The 26,665-nt window shown below is 41.9% G+C and overlaps 1 protein-coding gene across 3 annotated transcripts in view; it reads right to left on the minus strand.

The window, feature by feature from the left end:
* gnal (guanine nucleotide binding protein (G protein), alpha activating activity polypeptide, olfactory type) overlaps window positions 1-26,665 on the minus strand; it is a 45,424-nt gene that overhangs the window by 4,362 nt on the left and 14,397 nt on the right. For 2 of the 3 annotated variants that reach the window (XM_035169855.2, XM_035169856.2), the window contains exons 5-8: window positions 20,476-20,573; window positions 2,488-2,542; window positions 2,295-2,368; window positions 1-36 (exon numbers count right to left, since the gene is read on the minus strand). The exon at window positions 1-36 is cut by the window's left edge and continues 23 nt beyond it. In XM_035169855.2, the coding sequence (XP_035025746.1) occupies window positions 1-36; window positions 2,295-2,368; window positions 2,488-2,542; window positions 20,476-20,573 (263 nt within the window). Of the gene's footprint in view, window positions 37-2,294; window positions 2,369-2,487; window positions 2,543-12,624; window positions 12,719-20,475; window positions 20,574-26,665 lie in introns of those variants that run through there. The other variant, XM_035169857.2, reaches the window with a different exon arrangement.

Genomic DNA, 26,665 nt, shown 5'->3' on the forward strand with positions numbered 1-26,665 from the left:
CTCCTCTCATCTCTCTGGCCCCCAACATCGAACATGCTGCGAAGGAGACAGAATACTGGGTCAGACACAACAACACACCCAACGCTGCCCTCTTGTGGTCACACAGTTCATATCTCCACTGGGACGGGCCTGAGGACGCCAGGTACACGTTGTACTGTCGTCGGTGGCGGCCGGGCTGCAGCACATCCACACACCACTTCCTTTCAATTTGAATCACTGTTGGTATAAATACACGTTTTGATTTAGATCGCCACAAAAGATCTGTTTTCTGTCCGGAGCTAAATCTGCTCCTGACCTCAGGTCTAGTTGGAGAAGAAGAGATTCTGGATCTTCATGGGACCAGTCGGGGGGAACATGAATAATGAAGGAATGAATAAATAATATAAAGAACGGCATTATCCGCACGGACCCGGTACCCTGCGTGACCCTGGCTGGAGGTTTGGAAGTCATCACAGCTGAACGATGTAGAACGCTCGCCCAAAAGGAAGTCGTGTCCCAGAGCTTTTTTATCAATCATTGGGGGGATGATATAATTTGATACAAAGACTCGTTTCAGATGGTAGAATAAGTCTGTTGTGTCTGCGACTGTGGAAATGGGTCATCTCATCTGACATCATCGAAGCAGTTACGGAACATTTACTCTAACCTTTATCAGCAGCTCTCAGAACTGCAGCCACTGGTCAGTAGGTTTGCAGTTGGCTCAGAAACCAGACTCGTCGACCGCAGACGATTCAAATCATATTCCAGGTCCTTCAATTTAGTTTCAGTCTGATCTTTCATCCTTTTCTTCCATTCGGTTCCAGATGTTTGTTTCGTGCATGGTCTTATTCTGCTGTCATTTCAGACTCTGCTTTTTACGGTCACTAAAATGACCTGTTCCTCCTCCTCACTAACTGTTCACCTGTTCCGCATTTCATCATTCACTCCATCCATCCATTATCTATACTGCTTTTCCTTTTGAGGGTCATGGGGGAGCTGGAGCCGATCCCAGCTGACATTGGGCGAGGGGCGGGGTACAACCTGGACAGGTCTCCAGCGTATCACAACTAAAATAACAACTTACTCTCACATTCACACCTTCGGTCAATTTAGCGTTTCCTATTAACCTACAACCCCAACCAGCATGTCTTTGGACTGTGGGAGAAACCCCACACAGAAACAGGGAGAACTTAGAGACTCAGGAACCAATCAAACCAGGAACTTTCTTGCTGTGAGCGACTGCCCCTTCGAGGGGGAACAAGCACGGACTCCCGCCCAGACGCCGTGTGCTGGAGGTCAGTGTGCAGCCCTCCACGCCAGCACTGGGGAAGGCAGAGGAGAGTGAGGCTACGTAACAATAAAGAATCTCTATTGTCACTGAACTGCTGCAGACAACAACACAACAAAATTGCCTGGTTGTTTCTGTGCCCCAATTTTCCAGCGCTCGTTCTTTTTCTGCTCGTTTTGAACCTGATCGTATTTTTGACCTTTTTTGATTCTCTGAACATTTGTTCTTTGTTGTTTTTTGGTTTTTTTGATTGCCTGAACCTTTGTACTTTGTTTGCCTCTTGGATTACTGTATCCTTATTTTTATTTTCCTCTAAGTTATGACGCTTTACCCCTGACTCGTATTCTTCGGTTCCTTTTCCCCAAAACTGTGACAGATGACGTTCTTTTCCACCTCAGTTTCCAGCCGCAGAGAAAGTTGGGCTTCAGTGTTTTGTTCAAGGACAAGTTACTGTTGCAGGATACAAATGCATGATACTTCAGAAGCACCCAAGAGGTGTTTTATTTAAAAATATATATATATTATTGATAACCAGTACAGATGTTAAGCTCAAATAATTAAGGTGCATTAATTTAATAACCTATATTTCATTTTGTCAGTGATTCCTGGCTGTTTATAACAATTATCTCCAATAGATATCATTCATTCATCATTGAACATCAGCAGGATCCTTGACGGGCAGCAAAAAAAAAATGAATGGATAGATGAATGGAAGGATTTAAAAAATAACTGACAGCTGATCTATTTAAAGCCAACACATGAACTATACAGTGAAGCCTGGTACAATAGTACTTTTTGATAAAAATCCCATACGGACATTGTATAAATAGCGTTACTGCCTCAGGCTTTTCAAACTCTTTTAAGGATTTTGCAGATATTTGGATTGACCCCTGTTTCTGTGGATCGGGAGATTTTGGAAAGTTCAAAGCAGTAAACAAGTTGGTCGTCAGCATTTCTTTGCACAATAAAGGATGAATAAACCGAGTGTTTAAGTAATGTCCCAGTAAAAAGCTGAGCAAGGACTTACTGAAAGTTCACTTTGTCTACTTGGAACCTCGTTTCAAAAATCCCTGAAGTTAACACTCTGCAGCGTAACAGGTCCTGTAAGACATTTAAAGCAGAGGAGAAATCCAGATCAGTTGCGAACAATTACAAAAAGCAGGATTTTGAAGGCTATTAAAGCAAATGTCTTTAAAAACCAGAGGAACAGGAGGACTCACCTGGTCCGTTGGTGTGTAGTCGCTCTGTCTTACAGAGTCGATTCTGTCCAGGAAACTGTGAAGAGAGAAACAGAGCAGACTCAGATTTAGCTCTCAGGTTTTTTCTTTTTCAAAAGCCTGTGAGGAAAACAAAGTTAATTAGGATTATACCGGATAAAAAAAACAATGTCACCACATCAGAAAACTAGGAAACACATGACAGTATTCTCCGTAAAGGGGGATTCCACGATAGACAGAACCAAACCCTAAGCTTCTCTCAGGAAAACATGAAGCCGCTTTCACAATAAACCAATCTGAAAACAAATGAATCCATTTATATGAACATTCCAATTCTATATTGCAATTCTTCGAATCTGAAATCCCTCTGTTGTTCAGTTCATGTGATCTACAGTGAATCCTGCAAGAGGCAGCCGCCATGTCTGACTCCCTGTCAGGCTCGACAGGCCGCTGTTAAGGCGGATGGTTACCACAAGAGGGCAGGCCTGCTCAGTCTGAGCTATTTTTGTCTGTCTCTAGCCAGAGTGATTACATAAGGCGGTTATTGTGGAGGTTGGACAGCTTGCTGTTGCCTCTCTTCACTACAGAGAGAGCATGTGCAGCAGCAGCAGCAGCAGCAGCTCGGCCTCTCTGCAGAGCAGCAAGCAGACTCAGGACACTGAGGCTGGGGACACACATCACTCAGGCCCCTGGATGGTCTGGATCTCACCATGAACACACCCCAACAAGGACAGCACCAGGGCCCGGATGCATATATCTAAACCAAAGATTGTATAAACATCAATAAAAGAGTCCTTTGAATAGGTCTCTTAAGCACAATTTACATCTTTAGTCTAAATCTGTTACTAACCTTTGGGGTCAACAGTGTATAAAAACAAACTGGGGCCAAAAGCAAAAATCCCAGTGAAAATGACTGTTACGAATTAGTTTGCAAAGATCAAATGGAAATGTACAACATCCAAAAAGTCTTTAAAGTCACATACAGGGGCAAATAAAAGCTCATTTTATCGGTTGGTCTATAAAAATCAGCCGATATGAGCTTGAAAACTTTAATTTCACATAATAAACACTGCAACAATAATGTGCATTCATTTTTAAATTGTATGCATTAATTTTTATTGAATTCAATATTAAATCTGGTTGCATTTGTGTTTTCGTTTTATTCATAGTTATTCATATAAACTTTTTATGGTAAACTGTAACATATCAAGCCTCAATTACTTTTCTTCATATTAAGAGTTTGATAAATGCATCTTCGGTTTCAATAATATTTTAATCCCAAATATCAGCATCGGTCCCTCAAATCCATATCGGCCGGCCTCTAGTTCCCAGTTAGTGGCTCTGGTACAAAGAACCAAACAGCTGACTGTATCTCACCGTCCCTCATTTCTCAAACAACCGTCTGTGGCTTCAGGATCCCACAAGACTCCCAACATGACTGCAGCATACAAGAAACCTGACGCACTAAAGATTAGTGGTCAGGGTTTGGGTTTCTGTACGTTTCAGTCCTCGGTTCATGCCCAATTCAGCCCTTAAAAAAGTAGCACACCTAACACACCCATCTAGAATTAAATGGCGGAGAATGAATGCTCCATTATGAACCATTAGGTAACAGAGACAGCGCTCATGTGCTCTGACAACAATGTTTCCATCGCAGCGATTTTATTTCTGCCTCGCATAGTCCACACAAAAGGAGAAGTAAGGCTATTCCTGAGAGAGCACTCCACTTTCTCACAGAGTTCATGTTCATGTGCAGGACGTGGTTCAACTGTATCAACAGACACAACATACAGTACAGACAGAGAAGTTGTGACTACATGCAAAATGAGCCGTCTATATTCGCTCTAATATCAAAAGCAAAAGTAAATATCATCTATTTACTCACTTTTATTAAACTGTTGACTCTTTAAAACGTCGAGTACACGGAAACAAATATTACAACCGCCTTAAGTGAGATCTAAAAATGGCTTTTTTATTATTTTAGTGCACAGAACACTATGTATTTATTAACCAGCTGAGATACATGTGCCAGGTAATCTCCACAGGCTGATCAGAGGTCGCATCTAGTGTGTAAAATCCCCACAATGCTTTTCTTTCAGGCTGCGGAGGCCACAATCCCACTGATTTACACCCCGACCTTCCAACAGTGGTTACTTTCTGGTCAAGCTGCAAGACTGAACTGACGGATCTAAATGCTAAACTCTCTACAGACCGTAAACACTGAAAACTGAAGGTTAAAAACAGGCCGTCTTAGGAAAACAATATTCTGAGGAACACATGTTTGTATTATTTGGTACCGTGATCTTATGCAGTAAGTTGTGAGCGGTTTAATGGATTTCTTCTGCTTGTTAATCATTTTAAAGACACCAGAAGACAAATAAAACAATACGTCGCAAGAAAGGAGGAAAGATTAGAGAAAAGTTTAAAAAAATACACACATAAACAAATTTTTAATACGAGATATTGCTCGTCTTGTTCCTTACCGAGGATTTTATTAGATTTAGATCTGCGATAGTTTGATTAGAGCTTGATTTTGATGATTAATTATTTGTTTATGTCATCTTTTTTGTTAAATAATATGCTCTAATAATAGCAGAATGTTGAGGGATCTTTGGACGTGATAAAAACAAAACTTAAAATGTTTTGACATTTCATAGATTAAACGATTTATCAAAAAAGAAACCACAGAATAATCAATGATGAATTTAATAATTAGTTGCGGCATTTCCCTCTTTAGCTTATTATCAATCAATTATCAAACTAACCATTTCAGCTCTACTTTGATCATCCCTAAAATCCTACGGCCATTAAACTCCAAACTTATAACAGATTCTCGCAACTGGGAATCAAACACGTGGACTGGGAACTGTGAGCTTCGTAGCTTGAAACAAAAAATAATAGCAAATGTTTAATGAATTATCTAAATAGGTGCTGATGTCAACTTTTGTTTCTTTGCTTTGTAAAACATAGAAAGTGAGTTTTGGTGGGATCTAAATCTAAATCTGAAATCCACCCAGCAACACGCAGGGATGTGGTAACTTCACAGTCACACAACAAGCTGGGTCAAAGCAAATCACACAATTAACTGCATCTATTTCTTTCAATTAGTGCTTCTGTGGAAACCAAGACGAACACAAACCGATCAGACTGCATTTGAAGAGACGTGGTATAGAGAATCACATGCGCTCATCTCGCCTGAGCACAAACACACACACACACAGACGTATTCACACACACAAACATACGACCAAACCTCAGGAACCTCCAGCTTTTGCCCCATCACTGCAACAATGTGGGGGTATTTTTAGCAAGCCTTCCTTGCAGAAACCTAGCTAGGTTATAATTACTGAGCGCTTTGTGACTGCCATGTGACAGAAGTACTATTGGTTGAGCACCGCAGAGCCAAATATAGTCCTTGTACCCAGCGAGGAAAAAAGAAAGAGGAAAAAAAAAAAAAAAGCAGAACAAGGAAAAAGGAGGTAAAAGATAACATTGATTAGCAAGTGGACGTCCAGATAATGTCTGACCAGGAGGGTTAGGTGCAGTTTTGAGTGACTTTTCTGTTCTTGTTGAAAGCTATAAAGTAAACAAACGGCGTTCAGGTCCAGAGAAACCTGCAGTTTGTGTTGGTTCCTTCAGTTTCCGGACACAACTGCTCGCAGATCGTTGTGGTCAGTCGAAAATTATAATTTCTTTTATATGTAGTGATTTCTCTTTGTTTTTTTCCCACTTTAAAGTCTGTTTCCGACCATCAAACAACATGAATCCAACTGCAATTTCCCTTTTTATCGAGCCGCCTTCTACTATTCCACAACTATCTCGTCTCTGCCTCTGTCAGTGGGGCTGGGCCGTCTCTGTATTTAGCCAAAACACATTGTACTCGTCCTGCGGGTCAGGCTGTGTTGCTATGTATAGGCTTTGTTGTGGACAGTATCACTTGACTTGGCCTGGTCTGTCTGTGTTGTTGGCCTCATCTTTCCGTAAAAACACAGACACAAGCGTGAATACATGTCGAGAGACGGCTCAGGAGAGTGTGGGGGGGCCTCAGGCCTCAGGACCCTCGTGGTTCAGGTCACATGTTGCTGCCCATTGAGCAGAAAAAAGGAGGTAGAGGGAAAATGGTGGTGGCGGTGGTGTTGGTGGGGATGATGGTAAAATAAAAAATAAAAAATGAAAGTGCTTCATAGCTTGATACAAGCTCTTGTGCCATTCTGTCACTTCTGGACCACAACATACAAATAAGCAAAGCGAGCGTAAATACAAACTTATAAAATAGGACTGCAACAGTTTAATTAAAAGATACAAATTTTGTGCCAAGTCAGAATGTGTCTAAAAACAAAGTTCCACTCATGAACATGTAAAAAAAAAAAAAAGTAGAGCCAGTGAAAAGATGCAACAACGCTGAAGCAAAGCTGGAAAAACGTCCCCCTCCGACAGTCAGTCAACCTTCACACCAACCAGCAGCACCCAGCCTCATGTGCTCATTTGATAATTGGGTTGACTTTTTACAAATAGTGGACCATCTTTAATTAGCAGGGCAGAGGATCCAATCAATAGTTTCCATATTTTGAGCCGCTCAGGCCAGCGTAATGGACTTTCACTTCAGTCTCCAACTGACGGGTGACAGCGCTTTGGAACTCGCTGCTGGACACGGCAGCATCGCACGGCCAAAACTTTATTTAAACCTTTCCATTTATAGGGGTACATGTATTTTTTTCTATCATACATCTACTGGAACTCAGTTGTGTTTTATATTATTTTGCCACAAACAAAGAATACCACTTACAGTGAGGAATCATGATATTTATTTGGAATAAACAGCAGTTGTTACCCTCGCTGGGTTAAAAAAAAAGGAACAAGCACCACCTACACTGACTCAAAGTTCATTTATGGTAAATTGACGGTAAATGGCATCACTGAGGCGACCACACTGTTTGACAAACAAATGATGTCCTAGATGTGCAAAAGAAGAAACATGACAGTCACACAAGCGACGGCTCGACACTAAACATGACACTAAGCAAATAAGACACAAAACAAACAGAGCGTCACGTTTTTAAATCGTGAGCCTGGAGCTCCAACTAACAACTTTCATGATCAGTCAGTTTGTCCTTAAATTCATCTATTCGTCATTCTGCTTATGAAATAATAATAATTATAATTTCCTAGAATCAAAGGTGACCAACAGTCTGAGATTTTGAATTTACTAAAATATAAAAAAAGAGATAAATATCTTATCTTCATATCGGAGATTTTGTCTTGTAAAAAAATACCCAAACTTTGCCAATGAATCAATTATCCGACAAAGCATTTCAACTCTACTTGAATCATCTCTAATCTAATATGTCAGCTTGAAAACTTTTCCTTTGTAGTTCATCTGTCTTCTCCAACAACACACCCAGTCTCCGAAAACAAAAAACCAGCCGCACAACAAAAGCTCATCACATAACACACAACGTCGGAGGCATCGAGCTGGTCGGAGCACGCACAGGCATGTGCAGCGCCAACACAGTGAAGGTGGAGCTGTGAAGGATCCTGGTCACCTGGTGGAAAGATCTGAGCCCAGGGTTCAACTCATCCATCCAAACAGGAACACTGTGCAGTTTGGAAGATGGATCTGAAACTAGACAAATCCATCAACGGCTCAGTGGGTACTTCCTAAATATAGGAGCGAGAATGGAGACACTCCTGAAAGTCAAACCAAATCTTGTGTAAACAAAAGTGCCTGCTTTATCTCAAGGCCGCCAATTCGCCTTCCAGGGCCGCATCAAGTCATGGTTTTGAAAGGTGTTGTATAAAAATGTTAAATACATCATCGTGCCCTTTTGTCTCTGTTCAGTGTCGACGTTTACCATTACATTACCTCTGCTTAGAATAGACCCGGTCCCCAAAATCAGTGTTTGAGCCACAGTGGGGCCCGAGCCTCGCTCAGTTCTCACAGCGGAAGAGACTTATGGGTTTCTCTAAAAAAAAATTTAAGCCAGACATCGATATACTATCGTCACCTACTGAATTAGTCCGTGCCAAAAATAGAAAACCCAAGTAAAAATAGCCAAATAAACAATATCGAGCAGGTTTCTATTCTCTCGCCCGCAAACAACCGCCTCCGTGTCAAATTAGTTATTCCACTAGGAAATCAACCTGTGGCCGAGTGAAAATGAGCTTTTGCTCTTTTCCCCCTAATACAAGCTCAATAAGCAGCAACTAATATCAGTCAGTGAAGTCAGTGTCAGTGCACATTGCATAAGTCTGAATCAAGCTGTGCAGGATGAACTGGCAGGTGATTAGAAACCAGTAACACAAGAGGACAGAATTCCCAATAAAAATGAGTTAATTTCATTTAAGTTGAAGATTTTAAACTTGTAGATTTTGTGGATGTAGTTTGTAGCTGTGCAGGCCTGTGTGATGTTTGTGTAGTTTACAAACCAGCCTCCAGGTGGCATCCATTCGCTCCTGCTGCATACAGCCTCTCTTCCTCACTGACCCTGCCTGCTTTTAGCAGCTGGGTTCCCATGGCAACCCCAGTCAGTCCATACCACTCCTCTCTCTCTCTCTCTCTCTCCCTCTCTCTCCCTCTCCCTCTCTCTCCCTCTCCCTCTCTCCCTCTCTCTATCCCCCCCGTCTCTTCCTAAGCCAGGCTGCACTCGTATCCTTCCATTCCCAGACTCTCCCATACATGAACACAAAGCAGCACCATGCTCTGTGCTGGCCTCCACATCGTATGTGTGTCACCGTCTGTGTGTATGCGTTCGATTGCGGGGAACAGCAGAATTTAGGCCCATGAAGACAGATTATTTAGGAGAGTGTCGCCGTTTTTGAGCACAAGCCCCAAAAATAAGTCTGATTTTCAGCAAAGAGAGTACTATAGTGTGTTGTGTGTAGCGTTTGGAGAGACACACAAAGTTAGTGAGTCCTTGTCCCAACCTGGCACACACAGTGTCAGTTGTGATGAATAAGACGCACAGGGTTATATGAGTTGAGAGCTGAACGCTGGGGATAATTGATAAGGATGCTACAAGTCCCAGAGCAGTCAATAGCCGTCCTGTGAGATGGGCACAAACCTCACAGCAGCTTTTAATGTACTGGGAAGCAGCTAGTCTGTACAAATTACCAAATTAGTCCACTCGGTCGTGTCTGTGATGGCAGCAGATCAGGGGAAATGGATTTGAAGTGATTTGATGTGTTGGTGATTAGTGGGATATCTGAACAGATTACTCAGAGTACAGTGTCATTACTTTGACTACGAGCAGGTGAGTTCAGGGTCAGAGGACGACACGGGTACTGCAGATTATTCCAGTGGTTCATTGTAAAAAATAATACTACTCTACCCTAAGCTGGTGCACAACTCTGCTGATTGCACTCCACGCGTACACCGCTCCAAGATGTGCACAGTCTATCGCACCAAACCCTTTGCTGTGGTTGATTTGCTGTCATCGCTACTTTCTGAACATACTGGACTGTTCAGTAAAAAAAAATAAAAACACTACCTGCTCGACACGCCTCCCTCGTTGCAAAGCCCAGTGTAAAGCAGCCCATAATTACACAAAAAGAAACTGAATAAAGCCACATTGTGCAATTAAAAATACCACAACAATGCAGTCGAGCCAATGCTACTATGCTGGCGCACCCAGTGTTTGTGAGCCCCACCTCATCCAATTCCATTCGATTCATTTTCATTTGTATAGTCCCAATCATAGCATATATTACCTGAAGGCGCTTTACCTCCAGTGTGAGGGTTCTGAAACTAAACTGTAAAACTACAATTGAGAAACAGAGCATGATTATTGGGGAACGGCGACTTCTCAAATCCATCTGTAAATGTTCGATCTGATCAGCAATATCAGAGTGGGCAGCAAACGAAGATTACAGCAGGACATCTGTGTCTGGTAAACCTCTCACCCATTACCTGCTCATTGTGAGACATAACAGGGGATCGGGTTTCTTAATCACAATCATGTATAACATTTGTTTTCTATAAATGCCCCGGTTAATGATAGCATATGTATGAGAAATGCACTAAAAACGGCTGCAGTCAAGAAATGTAAACGCTAATGTTGTTCTCGTTAAATGTTACTCAAGCAACTGTTTAGTAAACCTGCTCCATTTTTTTATCTGTACGCTGGATGGAGAACATAAGATGCCGACAGGAGAACAAGCTGAGCTGAGAGCGCCACCTCACCGCAGTTCAAAGACTGACACTGTAATATTATATATGACATAGGTCCCGTTTAAAATCCTCTAACTGCTCGTGTGTCTGGTGTGTGTCTAATCCCGATGAAAGCAAAAGGTGACAGCACTGTATATAAACTGTGGCCGGTCTTTTGTGATGGAAGGATTGTTTAGGCATTATGAAAATTCATATTATAATTTTAGCCCATTCATTTCAATATTTTAAAAAAAAACTACAACTAAGGTTATTGTTTGTCACTGTACACTGATGAACTAAGTGCTGTAGTGTGTCCTGAGGCGAGTGATCGCACCGTGCGCCCCACAAAGTGACACTGGTAAAACTACAGGTATAAACAGAACCAGCTGACAACGTAAGAGAGTTTGGCTGCTCACCAAAAGCTGTGTTTGGTTGAAAGTATGTTATACTCACAATAAAGACATATTTTCTTTCGGTGAAACTACTTGGATGATTGTTCAGTTTCCAAAATAGTTACACACTAATTCTCTGTAACTCAACCAATCATTTAATGGGCTTGTTTTGATAAGGAAGTTAAGTTAGGATTGTCACAGACAAAAGATAAAAAGCTTAACAGAGCCACATGAAAAGTACAAAGCTAAAATCACTGTACACAGTCAACATTACTTACATCCACGTGAACCCCCTGGAACAAACGGTCAAAACAAATCCAGAGAATCATAAGACTTTAAGGGTTTTGCTGAAGTTTCCAGTGTTTATGCTGCAGCAGAAACAGGAAGACACATTACTAAATAAATATAATTACTAATATGCACAAAGCAGCATATAAACATTACGCCTTTGTTTAACCTGTAGCAGCTGTAAAAACACAAAGTGTGGACGGGAATTAAATTTCTAAATAAATATTGATTTTGAGTACAGTACAGTATCACTGTGAGGAACCACAAAGGCATACAAAGAGGAACCAGATACGCCCCTGACATCGCATATTATCTTGTCAGGACACTTTAAGATTGATACGGACCAGTATTTACTCAGCGGTTATCAGTATGGAGATGCTCCAGAATCCCAGGTTAAGAACGCCTACAACAATAAATCATCCAACCAAAAGCGTTTGTGCTGGAGCCGGATGTTTACTTAATTTAGCCTCCGAGCTACCTCCTTCAACCTAGCCTGATGAAACAGGCAGCAGCTCAATCCGTCTGAGGAAACAAACCAGTGACAGAAAAATAAAAAATAAACCATTTCTATAAATATCTACATGCCTCCCTCCGACCACATTCCAGAGGAGGTGAAAGTTGAGGTTTGTTTGACTAGTGGCTGAGGTGGAGGGAGACCTTTTTGCCTGGGTGTGGCTGGACGCTGCTAGCCGTTAGCCTCGCTGCTAGCCGGGCCTACAGGCTTCACAACCTGAGCATACAGTGTAAACACAGGCAGGCCGAACTCTGAGCAGGCACCAGGAGGGTTTGACATCAAATGTGATACAAAACAAAACATGCTAACGTTAATGCTAAGCACACATGGTCATGTGCTTTTTGGGGGGGGGGTTTGCATGACTCCCAGTCTGCGGCTGCTCGCTCTGACAGGCAGGAGAGAGTGAGGAGCTGGGAGCCCCTGTCATGATTAGACAGCAAAATGTCTCCTCGTGTGTCATACCCTGCTTTGATCAATCCAGCTCCCCCACTGTCTCTAACAGTGGAAGAGATGGTTGAGCTGTGTGTGTGTGTGTGTGTGTGTGTGTGTGTGTGTGTGTGTGTGTGTGTGTGTGTGTGTGTGTGTGTGTGTGTGTGTGTGTGTGTGTGTCAGAGTTAGCAGGAAAGAATATGGGGGCATTAATACACTCGCCATGATTTGTTTATGTCAGGGCATTAAGAGAAGAGAAGGTATGGTGAGGCAGTGTGTGTGTGTATATTCACTCACTCCCTCTCTTTCCCTTTTCTCACACACACACATACACATACACAAAACCAACACAGAGGCGTTTTGTGTCTCACCTTCTGCTACTGACCTTCCCTTTGTTTACAGCGCATTGCCGGGATACTCCCTTTGATTCGGCTGCGCACACGTGACCCTCCGTTTCTGCTCTGCAGTACTGTTGCTAAAAATAGCTTGCCCTGGCTCCACAGCTAGTTTACATAAGCTCTAAGGGGGGTGGGGGGTGGTGGTGGAAGGGGAGGGGGAGAAAAGGGAGCGACAGGGGGAGTGGGGGAGCCTCGATGGAGAGAGTGAGAGAGAGAGCGTGAGAGAGAGAGAGAGAGAGAGAGAGAGAGAGAGAGAGAGAGGAGGGGGTCTATGGACGACCATTCCACAATCTCTCCGCAAGAAACCTGCAGCGCCACTGCTGTCCTCCAGCAGTCTGTGCCTTTACACTCCTGGTCAACAGCAGGGTGTGCGTGTGTTCATGTGTGTGTGTGTGTGTGTGAGAGATAGAGAGAAAGGTATGTGCATGTGTGTATGTGCGTGTGTGTGTGTAGTCAGCACACACTAACAGACTCGCAGATATCCGCCATTCACCAGCCTCACTCTGTGTCTCTGTCTGTCCTTTAAAATGGACGCACATTTTAACCCAAAAATAAAAATCTATTTATAGCTACAATTCTCCTTCTTTAAGTGGGACATAAATTCCCATTTTCCTCTGCAACACTGTTCACGTTTTAAGAACAGAGAGACAAAACTAACAATTAACACAAACCTATAATCACAAACCTAACAATCCGAACATCACGCTATTTTGACATGTTGACCAACGTTTGTTTTTTTTCCTCATGCGTTTCAATAGAGATTTACACAAGATATACACTCTTCAAGATGCATATCTTGTTCTATAGAGCAGTGCGGTCTTTCCAATGTGATCCAACTTACTGACGAAACAGAATACAGTCTGTCAGAGCCTCTGGTCTCTGGAAACAAAATAAAAACACACTGGCAGTGTAGCTAATCTTGTGACATGTAGCATGCTATGCTGAGCAGCTTTAGGCTCTCTTAACCATTTCCAAATGCACCAGGTCAGGCCGATAGCTTGAACACACACACACACACACACACACACACACACACACACACACACACACACACACACACACACACACACACACACACACACACACACACACACACACACACACACACACACACACACACACACACACACACACACACACACACACACACACAGCGTCTACAACTTCCACAACACCCAGCAGAGCACGTTAAAACACTTAGCTAATGGACAGAAACAGCCATTAACGCTTACAGTAACACTAAATCTGTGGCCCTTACTGTTGAATGTGAAGATGTTAAATGTTTAAATGATGCTGCCCCACACACACACACACACAGTTTGGAAAAGACTTCATATAGGGAAAGACATGTGTTCTCATGTGTTCTGCAACATCCTCTATGCTGTCGCTTTCTGGCCTCAAGAGAGGACTGAATAGACAGAGAGAGGGAGAAAAAGAGAGAGAGAGAGAGAGAGAGAGAGAGAAAGAGGGATAGTGGGAGAGAGAGAGAGAGAGGGGGAGAGAGAGAGAGAGTCAGTCCCACAGGGGGCTCTAACAACCTTAAGGACAGTGGTTTGTGAAGATGGAGTCAAACTGAGCTTCCAGTAGATCAGATTCTACAGTTCAGCTCAAAACCACTCCTTCCTCTTCCTTGGAAATCACGCACACAAACACACAACTACACACTCACACAAAACTACACACACACACACACACACACACACACACACACACACACACACACACACACACACACACACACACACACACACACACACACACACACACACACACACACACACACACACACACACACACACACACACACACACACACCCATAGTGCCCCCTTTGATTATTTCTCAGTCAGCTGACAGCAGGGTCATCTGATTTTAGCAAGTGACACAAAGGTTTTTGTTAATCTTTCCTTTTATGATTCTTTTTATGAATAAAGTGTTTATTTTTTTACGATTAGTTTAGTTATAATTATGATTTGAATTCAGCAACAGTAAACGTTCGAGTCAACACCATTTATTCTGTTCTTGAAGAGGAAACAGATAAACTGAGCTGAAAACCATTTAAGCCTTTTCAAGAGTTTGTTTACTGTAAGTGGATAAAGCACTAAACTACATGACATGAATGTAAGAAACTTACGTATAAACAATAAATTTACATTCAAAAGCACTTTTCAAAATAAAATAAGTGCTGTTTCATAATCTTTTGAGGGGTTGAATCTGAACTAAGGACGCATTGTTACTGACTGCTTTGCATTTTGATAGTTATGTGTTCATCTGTAATATTTGCAGCATTTTCCTCTTTAGACCAAAGTTAATTATCCAGAATCCCTCTAATACATACTAGTCCATCACTGTCTTTCAGATACAGACTTAACATTAACGTAATCAGTACAGAATGTGATCGTCTAACACACTTTCAGCTTCATACTGTTTAAATGCATAAATTCAAATAGTGACTTCAGCCCTGAAGTGGATAAAACAATACAGTCCATAAAGGTTTAACACAATTTCAAACGGTGCTCTGGCTGCAGTGAGACAAACATCCCAGTGGAAAATCCATTTCTCATGCATTAAAAATAACTTGATAACCAATCTGGAAAAAAAAAAAAAAAAGTTATCACATTGAAATATAAACACGCAGATCAGTTGAGACATGTTAAGAGACACCCAGAGCTCAGCCTTATCCCCTGGTGCTGTTTGTACATCAAATCAGCTAAAACATGAAGAAATCGGGCAACTTACTGGGGACATAAAAAAAAGCAGTGGTGACATGCAGCCAGTGTATAAATATCGCTCTCTCGGGCTCTTCCGTGAACAGAAGAGGCTCCTTATTGAGGAGAGCCACTGTTTGTGAAGCGTAGCCCCTCTGTTTCTGTAGGCCCTTCAGGGGCCTGGGCTGGCTGACAATGCCGGCCATTCTTAGAACTTTACTGCCCCAGATGACTGTGTCAGTGGCCCCCAGGCTGGTGACAGAGTCCCGTGACCAGCACTACACCCCAGCCCCAGCCTAGGCCAAGAACCAGTCTTAGATATATGTCTATCAACAACCCAGCCCTATCTCCAGGACTGCTGGAGACTGGTCCCGTCCCAGCTGTGCCTCTCCGTCCTGGGCCATCCACACAACACTTATCCCTCATCTATACAGCTGCTTGTGAATTCAAACATTTGTGAGGCTGAGAGTTTCATTCCTCATAGCAGCAAATCATTTTAAGGTTAAATGTTTAAAGTCCAGAGAACAGCAGAAGACGACTTCACTGAGAATAATTTCACTATTATCTGACCTTTTTTCACCTAAACCATGAATTGATAAAATAATTTGCAAATAAATGATAATGAAAGAACAAAAAGTAGCTTTACAACACATTCTGGACTGCCTGTACTTAACTTAAGGTATTGAATAAGCGCAAAAGAGTTTTCTGTGTCAATAACATTTGTGACTTTTCCAAACCACACTTAAAGACCAACACTTTCCCTCAAGATAAAACCTGTGTTCCTGGATTTATTCTATATGTATATATTGCATGTGTGTGTTTTGCATTCATACGTGACAATCTGCATCCCTTCATACTGGCTGGCATTTTTTCATTGTGTGTGAGCATGGTGTCGAGAGACGTGATCAAGGTCCATTCTTGATGGGACTTTGGCAATTAATAACTAGGAAGTTTCAGTTAAGTGAAACACAGCCGCATGATCAATTTGTTTGAAAAGACAAGGACATAAAAAGTATGGGTAACGATTGGGTAACGCAAGTAAGGCTTTAACTAACAACTTTCTTTTATTATCAACTAACCTACCACTTGTTTTCTTGATAATATGTTATATCATTTGGACTATGAGTGTCAGAAAATAGTGAAAAGCTCACGTCTTTAATTGTCTCCAAAAATTTAAATCATTATCTAAATAGTTTCAGGTTGTTTTTTTTCATACACCTTATTAACTAGTCAAAAAAATGTTTCAGCTATAATGAACACTAAATTAAGTTTTACATTCTTATCATTCTATTTCAGTAAATCAGGTTAAATTCAATCACAAGCTGGCAAATTAAATATTCCTCATCAGTGTCCTTTTTTTCATACTGCACAATGCACTGAGCCTTTGGGAAAAAATATGATGTTTTTTAAATAATCCGTCGTACTCGATCAAAATAAGGCTATGGTTTAACACTGAATATTTTAGAGGTAAAAGAATTTGAAACAAATTTCTGCATCTTAAGCAAACTCCAGTCGTTACACTCTCGATTCCTAACCCAGCATCAGCTCTACCTCTGTCCCAGGCCTCATTCTTAGTGCAGGAAATAAACTCTATTGCTGTATCACTCTTCATAGCCTCATTTCTCCAGTTACATTCACAGACTCCAGCTCCAGCAGCAGCTCCATCCAGGGCAGCTCTGCTCAGCCCCAGTCCCTGCTGCTGTAACCAGACATCCCAGCCACTGCGCACACAACAACACACAGAGATTCATCACAGCCCAAACATCATCTAACACTGGACAGTAATCATCCGACTACAGTTAGGAATACCTCAGTGCATGAACTGTGTCATGAATTCTCATATTTGCTGCGGGACTGCAAACAAGCACTCACACACAAAAGAGAAAAAAGTGAGAGGTTCAGATTTGCGTGTGAAAAAATGTCCATCCAAAGCGTTGCAATGGAACCAGCCCACTGCAGCCGAAAATAGCTTGTAATCAATCAACTGGCAGACACATATCTGTGCTCTTAAAACGTATAAATGTGCAATGCAGAGGGCAGATCAATGGGTGACAGGATTCCAAATGCATCGATATGGACATGCTCTTTGGCATAACAAGCACCCGCCATCGGCCCAGGCCTATTTCCTGTGCCTCTGTCCAATGGGTCGCCTGGCGCTGGAAAAAAACTCTGCCAGGGGAGCAAGGTCTGTGAAGGACAACAGGGATGAAACGGCAGAGGTATATAATGTGCCTTCACAAAATATAAACACTACATATATATCTTCCCCTGTGCTCTGACAGGGAGTTCATGACACCGTCCTCGAGCGTTAGCATGTTAGCTTGCTGCCTGCCAATCTGTTTCTCCCACAAGCAACATGTAAACCAACTTCCTCTACAATTTACTTTCAAGTATGACTGAAAACACTCTGATCACAGACCGTATGAAGAGTCAGCAGGTGTGAAGAACAAAAATAAAACGTGAAATTACAACTTCCTGAACTGAACATCGGTAGATAAGAGGAAGAGGGGACAAAATCGGAACTTTTCAGAATCTAATTGTCTGAACACACAAGAAAAGCCGAAATAACATAACAGACCATTCACCAAAATATGAGTTAAATCCTGCCGGAATCCTAACTTATGAGCTGTGCTCCTTTCCCCTGAAACCAGTTGGCTGCAGAGGTCATCTGCCACTGTTGCACAGGATAGTGGCTGACAAAGTTAAGTGTAGTTAAGTGATCATAATAACAATAGATGGTGTGTATGTGTGTGCATGTGTGTGTGTAGGTGTGTGTGTGAAGTTCACACCGACAGGTCTGCTGCCATGTAGGACAGAGTATCTCTGAATGCCCTCCATCAGAGGAGTTCACACAGAGGTTAAAACGGAGAGAGGAAGTAAGTGAGAGGCCATGTCGTCAGACAAATACCAGACTTCGATCAAACCCATGATCCTGACAAAAGAGGTATATTGTGATGTTTTTACAGAAGAGTGAGAGCTGCTGCAAATTGCAAATGTGAAAACTGAACATTCCTGATCTAAAGAGTATTTTTCCGTATAACTGAAAGCTTTTGAAAGAGTCATTTTCATTCACTTTCATTCTCAAACAAATCACATATATATATATATATATATATATATATATATACACTTTACTGACAAGATCACCTGAGCAACAAAACACAAATATCCAACAACTGAACTGCCACTCAAGACACACAAAGTTTTGTATATTTGTTAAGTAAACTTGATCAACTAAAATGATGATTTGTTGTCCAAAACGTATGATGGCTCACCAACCAATCAGGAGCAGCAATATAACAGTTAGACAGGAGATGATTGGATGATATAATAAAGGGCAAGATAGAAGGACAAGCCTCCATCCGCTGGATTCTCACCCCACAAAGCTCAGCATCTCAAATTCTCTTTGGATTGAGAAGGAGAAAATGCATCTTGTTACAACATAAGAGCAAAAACTATAGCGACCAGTTTCAAAACCAACGCACACACTCCAACGGAAGAAAAGTCACATATAAACCTGCAGCGCTCGATCTAAATAATGTATTCTCTTCACTGTCTTCATTTCACTCGGTTGATGTTTACTCATGTCACAGGACAACTATATTTTCAGGGCTTCAGACAAGCCCCTGTGGTGTCAGTTACTAATAGAGAATATGGTTTATGAATTCAGCATTCAAAAGACCAGTGTGTTTACAGATGTTTGTTAAACCGCTCTGTGTGGTGTCATTATGATACTGGGATATTAACTTAAAAATAAAAAACACGCACACACACACACAAGATGCTCTTTGAGATATTGTGCAGTCGCAGTGCACACAAACGCAGACAGAGCAGAAAAGACAAACACAGGCCCTGGACTGTAACAGCTCCACCTTACAGATTCATGTGACTCTCCAACCATCACCTGACTCCTGACTATCTCTCCCCTTTCTATGGAAGCTGCTATCAGGCAGAGCAACCAGGGAAGACTTGACCTAAAGTCAAATTTATGTCCAAGGAACGGAAAGACATTCAGGAAAGACGCGTTGTTTGTCTACGTGCTATACCATCTTTAAAAATAAAGAAACACAAGTCTACGCCCATGTAACACAGGCTCACAGATCGCTGACAACAAGACAATATCCCCAATCACTGATAAAGTGGGCCTTTGACCGAAACCCTCTGCGATAAAAGGAGACAACCTTTGGGATGGGGAGGGGACAACTTTCAGTGGACTGCACTCCAGAGTCTGCACCGTGTGCATGTCCTCATATTTACATGTGAATCCAGAGGTGAGTCAGAGAGGAAGCAGAAGGAGAGCACTGAAATCAGTGAATCACTTTGCATATCCAAACTTCCTTTTACCGACAACAGAGGGGCCCTCTGCTGTCTACAACCAGCTCCCCACGGTGGCCCAAGGTACTGTAGGCGCCTTCCAAACAATCTGGGGCATCAACCTTGCCACACAGCAGCTATCAGAATTTCATAACTACAGTATCAAAAGTACGATTGCATAAAAAAAAAAAAAAGAAGAGAACTTGACCCACATTGCTTTTGTCCAAAGAGACACTGAAATTTCTGCCTGTTAACTCCACAGGTTGATTTTTCCATCCCTCAACAGTGAAATAATAAAAACTGCAGCAGCTTTACAGTCAAAAACATTATCAATAATAATCCACTGAACTCTACAGTTGGATAAAACTAATACAGGCCGGCGCAGGCTTTGCATATCGCCATGGTGAATTGTCAAACATGCAGACGTGAGAAGATATACAGTGGGGTCCAAAAGTCTGAGACCACATTTCCATTATACAACGGCTGCTTGCCTTGCCACACCCAGAGTAAATACATCTCGACCATATTCACGTATGGCAACGACACCAGCACACGCTGCGCAGCTTTCACCTCAAACGTGACACAACAGACGGAGCAGCGTGACAATAGTTGGAAAGGCTGTGAAAGTTAAACCGGCTCACTTCTCCTCCTCACGGTACCTTATAGCTTCACATACCTGAGTACATACAGCAAAGCATGTGCTCGAGAGCAAATCTTTTTTTGAACCTCTTTTCGTGAACAGTCTTTTTTGCAAAGCTCAAAGTCGCAGCAAGAAAAAAATTATATTTTCAAGTTTTGACTCACTATTGTGCGCAGTCGATGAGCTGGTACTCATTGGACCTCTCAAAGCAGGCCTTCACTCCTTCGTCATCCCACAGCTTCTTTGCGTGATCAAAGAACTCCTGAGGGGAAAAGAGAAAAGAAATCATGAAGAAACAAACAAACACACATAACTATAACCTGCAAAATGAAACCATGGTACATACATGGTAGATATTAGTTTCTCTGGTGAACACATTCAACTTCCATAGCTAGGATTATTCCCTCTGATGACAAAATATACATCAATTGGACCCCTGCAAACTCACTAACACTTGTTTTACAGCTACATACAGTAAATATGCACTTCTGCCCCGGCACAGCCACCATCTTCTACTGTTGTTAACAGGGACCAAGGCCTTGTTTTGATCAAGCTCCACCACCAGCAGGAGCAGAAAAACTTGTATTTTGAATTCTAGACAAACAGGTGCCGGGCACCAACAACTGCGTGCAGCTTCCTGGAGTGTGTTAGGTTTGGTACGATCCAGCCTACAGACACTCTGGCCTAGTGTACACTCACTTAGACAGACCCCATCCAGCAACCTTTGCAGGATACTTTGCTCAATACAGTTGGCCAGGAAAACCTGAAATTATTGTTTTTACATTTCTGCGTGTGTGTGTATGGATTAAACAAGTAAGATATATAACGTGCTGACTAATGAGCTTTTAAATTATGAGTAGGCATTTTTGTTTTCCAACTGTGGACGGTGCCAGGTTAGCTGTTCCTCCCTGCTACCAGGCTTTACGCTAACAGATATCACTCTGTGTACTCCTGAAAATGTGGAAGTATTTCTTTAAATATGACGGAAGTCACAAAAACAAATGACTTTATGGAAATCGACATAACCCCAAGCACAAACTACTCAACAGCTGAGATCCTTTTGGTCGTACATTACATTATTACACCTAAAAGATTGTAAGAGTAAACATAAACATCACATCCCTCTAATTTAGGCCTTAATTATCAATTATTTTCACTATTGATTAATCTGCATCAAAAGCCTGCCAAACTGAAGCAGAAATATTGATTTTATATTTCCAAAGAAAGTGCAAGAAAAGTTTTTTTCATACTTATACAGTAATAAGAGTACTCCAGTAATAAGTTACTCTGGAGCTGCAAAGATTAATCCATTAACTGATTATCTGATTGAAAGGAAATTTGCTTTTATCTTTTTTGATGAGTGATTAATAGTTTGTCATAAAAAGCCCACAAATTTAATGCTTCCACGTTCTCAAATGTGAGAATTTAATGTTTTTCTCCTTTGTTTTACATTATGGTAAATTAAATGTGTGAGTCGGAGAAATCCAGGTAAGTCTAGAAATGTTCTCACTGTTTTGTGATGTGTTATATAACAAACGATTAATCAATTCAGTCAAGAAAATAAAAAGCAGATACTGAAAATGATTTTTGTAAGCCTCAGAAGCAGAGGGAGGTGAACCGAGTTTCTCGTTCACTTCCTCAACACACGTTTATCTAACAGTTCCTGAAATCAAACTCATGACTTTCTGGTCACAAGCTCTCTCCTCTAACTCTAAGCTAAAGCAACAAAGGTGGTACACTCGGAGGATATTGCCTAACAGTGATCAAATGTAGATAACTCTATAGAATAAAATACATAAGTACATAAATATAGCCAGCACCCTTTGCTGTGCAAAATCCATCCATAAGCCTGATGCTGTAAATGGCTATACATAGTCTCAGTGCTTCAGCTGACTTCCTGCTCCTGGACAATGGGGAGCATTATGAGGGGAACTCATCTTATCAATGACTTTGAGACATTTCCCAGGACTCTCTGTATGCCCCAAACAAAGATGATTGGGCTAATATCCCCCGTCGCCTTCTGTGCACGTCTTTCAGATGGGCTCCTCCTCTCGCCTGGAACCACCACATGACTCTCTGCACTCAGCACTGGCTCTGCGCTCTGACTGGGGAGAGGGTGAAAATAGCCCCGAACCAGAGCGAGAGAGGGAGAAGGAGCCTGATAAATGATCACATGCTCCGGGAGAGCTCCTCTCGGCAGATCCGGTGATTAAGTTCAACATGGAGGAAATCCACTGATCCAGTCCACAGAGAAAGTCTCACACAGAGACAGATGTGAAGAGTTGTTTACTTTTTTTTGTTACAGATAAATATAGGCTCACTCTTCAGGCATAAGTCAGGAATAACCTAAACACTATGACGCCATCATGTTATCTGGGAGGGTGGTCAAACATTATTTTCAAGTTAACAGCCGTGGTTTAGCTTCGTGTAACGTAGCATTTTACCTACTGCGACAAACTCTTGACGAAAAAAGAAAAATGAGGCCATATTTACTTTCTTTCCTGTATTTGCTTGCATTTCTGTTACATTCAAACTTTAACCACCACCTTAACTAACATCAATATGATTCAACAAGGCTGATTACATTCTTTTGCTATTAGTTATACACCACAAACGGGCTCAAAAAACACAAAGAAGGGCCCAACGAAAGCTACCAAGCGCTGGGACTCGATGGAGGGAGGACGAGGGGTAGAGGGTGGAAGGGGCAGAGAAGGGAGAGCAGAAAAAAAAAAAAACTCAGAGTATGGTCCTCAGGGCTCTTTTCCACAGAGGCGTGTGACACTGGGCCTTTGAATAAATGCAGTGTGTGCTGCAGTGCCCTACAGAGGAACTGATAACACAGAAAGAGACCAGAAGGGAATTTGCTTTAACACAAGCTTTTTTAACTCTTTCCTCTGCTCTTCCCCCCTGTTCACCGCCGCTCGAGTCCACGGCCATGAGATGCCGATTCTCTGGTGGCTCTGCGATGACTGATTCTCAGTCCAGCCTTAGTCTCGATGTTCATCAAGTTGGGAGTGTTTCACTTGAATCATATAGGTCAGGCTGACACAGGGAACAAAATGGCCTGAATCTGATTTGACTTTGGATGGTTTGGATCCTCACTTGCGACAGGGTGCTGGGGTTGTTGTTTTTTTTTGTGTAAAGTTTTGAAGCCACCAGGAAGAGAACCAACTACCTCCCTTGTAAACCATCATCATCTCATTTGAAAATAATATCTGGTAGGTAGCAGTCAACCAGCACAGAAACTTGACTTCCATGGGATACAATCACCATCTCATATCTGTGTTAGATAACAATCACCCAGCACAGTGACTTTAATGGGCTCCCTCAGTTAAACAGCTGAAAAAGAGAGAGGGGGCAACTGCAAAAAGCAGAACAACCCTCCATGCCACCAATCACATATCCTCAACTAATCAAATGCAAGAAAAATAACTTCTAGGACACGAAGAATTCAGTAAGAGGGAGTGCTATAGACGAGTTAGCCTTCCCCGGCTGTGGTGGAGAAAAGAAGAAGCACAAATCAGGTCAAGTTCTCTAACAGAAAAGTCACTATTCCAGGTTGGCCCGTAAACTCAAATCAGACAACATTAAATGAAGTTACACACTCACTGTCGCTGGTGCGCACAAACTTAGCTACTGTTTAGAGATTAAACAGTACATCAGTACAGTATCTCCGCACCTCACCACAAAGTAGATCAGTTCCACAAAGGGTGGGGCCGGACAAAGTATGAAGCTCCAGCAGCCGTGTAACAACAGATTGTAACTCATATCTGCGAGCAAGGAATAAACGCTTGTGGACCTAATCCTTGTGTGTTTGTTGGGAGTGCATATGAAGAACATCAACACGTCTCCAGTGCTGTTCAGTGTTTTACAGTGACCAGCTTGTTTTAGCACGGAGAAGGCTTTCACATTTCTGATAGAGGGAAAGCTAACATGGTGCAAAACAGGGGCTGGGGCTTATTTGAATTTGCTCCACTTCAGCTGACACACACTGTCGGGTGGCTAGCGTAGCGACTGCAGTGGCATTTGTTTCCATTTGCATAGACTACCGTTTGTTGTACGTGCCTTTTTTCCATGGAACCTCTGTTAGTCCAAACTGCTGTAGGAAAAAAGTTTTTAAAAATGGATGCTGTGATGATAAAGCCTAAGCATGGGATGTTGTTGACTTCCAAAGGTTTACTCTCGTGAAAATGCAGGTAAATCATATTTTTAAGAATTAAATGGGAATTCTATCCTAAATTTACTGCATAAAAAAAAACTACAACTGCAGTGAAGCTCACTTGTCCGAGCCGTTTATGTTGTCTCTGACTTCAATAAAGGCTGATCGTGTAACTTCCCAAAAAGATACTTCATGTAATTTAGACAGCAGCATCAACTATACATTTCCTGGCTTTAAATAGCCATACAAATAACATACAGGAAGCAATCTATTGTTTACGAGAAGCCTAATCAACTTCTCCATCAATAACATCTTTCGTAGATCACGACACCTCCTTTTTCTGAATTATCGTACACATCACGTCACAACGTTGTTCTGTCCAAGACACACAAACTTTACAACACTGCCCAGTTCAATTTCCATCCTCAATACCCAATATCTCATACTCAATATACAGTTGTACAGTACTCTAGTATCACTATAACATTTGTTTTTAAAAATATATAATGAGTTCAATCATTATGCAATATCCCTTATAAACCACATAGATTGGACTGGTCGCAATGACACAGCAGTATAATACACATTTATCATTGAAGCAGGCAGAAAACACAATGATTAGTCAGCCGAGAACGAAAGAGAATGGCAAGGGTCAGGGTTTTTAACTACTAATATGTCAATGTAATATATATTTATATACATACACACACACACACACACACACACACACACACACACCTTTACTCCAGTCTCCAACAAAGAGTAAAGGACTATTCTTGGGACCACAGTTATGACACTGGTTTAAAAACATGTGCAGACCAGAAAGTCTGAATCAGTTGAGGGTGTTTTTTAAAGAGCAGCAGCCGAAATAAAATAACTTAACAGCTGAAACGATTAGCGGTTTAATGAATCAGACGATCAACAGAATGTGACTTGCTAAAGTTTTGATAATCAATAAATCGTCTCGGTCTCTTTTGGTTCCAGCTTTTGAAATGTGAAGATTAGCCGATTATATGTTTAATGTCATTATAAATTGAATTATATTTGATATTTGGACTGTTGGCTGACCAAAACAAGACATTTGAAGATATCATCTTTCACTAGGGGAACCTTTCATGGAAACTTTCCGGTATTATCTCACAAATTTTGAGAATCAACCGATTAATTGATAATAAAAATAACTGTAACAGTTGCATTCCACGTAAAATGTTCATAATATCACATGCTGAGCTATTACCAACCCTCTCTTCACCTACACATACAACAAGTCACTCAGGGAAAAGTAGGAATTCAAAAGTTACTGTCGTCTACTTCTTCTCACCCGTCACAAATATCTAAGCGGTTTTCCCTTATCACGTTGACACAATTTCCAGAGAATTAGGTCCAGACATTGTCCAGAGTTGCCCTTTCATAAGTGCTGTACACAAACCTGGGGTGTGCAGTAGAAACGATAGAAACATCACTAACACGCCTACTGTGAATTCTCCAGACAATGCTCTATTCACACACGGGCTCAATTGGACATTACACAGACTTTACAATAGGAAGCTAGCAGGGTAAAGTCCATTTAACGTCTGGTTCGACTGATTCAGACGTTTGCGTTCACACATTACTCCTGCGGGTGATGTCTAGAAAGGTTCAGGGTTGCGATGCAGGTATGTGAAATGCAGCTCTTATCGCTTAAGAGCTACTAAAACGAATTTCACTGCAACAGCATATTTCTCAAGAGTTAAGTCATGGTTCTCCATGACATCATCGGTTCCAAAGTTTCCAGGTTAGATGTGCTGCCACTTTTCGAACCGGCGCCAACAGGTGAAAGCCACAGGTTCCTGATTGGCCGTGTTCCTGCATGGCTGTATTGGATGTCATGCCTGGTGGCACTAAGTGACAATGTAGTGGTGACACTGACGGCACAAGTGAAGCCCGAGACTGATGACAAGCACAGACACTCCACACAGAGCCATGTTGTTCCCGATGGCCTGACCGGGCCTGGGAACTCGACGCCGGCTCTCCCCACGGCCCCGGCCCTCACACAACACAACAACATCGCAGGAGCACAGACGACTGCCGCCCTGTTAACACTCTCACTGTGGACCCTGTCAGGAAATTAACACCAAAATCCTACTCATGGATATTCCCGAAGAGAAGCGGGAACTTGAGAAAGATCATGCAAAGATTTAAAGTTGCAATGAAAA

The sequence above is a fragment of the Hippoglossus stenolepis genome, chromosome 11, assembly GCF_022539355.2.
Source record: "Hippoglossus stenolepis isolate QCI-W04-F060 chromosome 11, HSTE1.2, whole genome shotgun sequence".
Classification (NCBI taxonomy): domain Eukaryota; kingdom Metazoa; phylum Chordata; class Actinopteri; order Pleuronectiformes; family Pleuronectidae; genus Hippoglossus; species Hippoglossus stenolepis.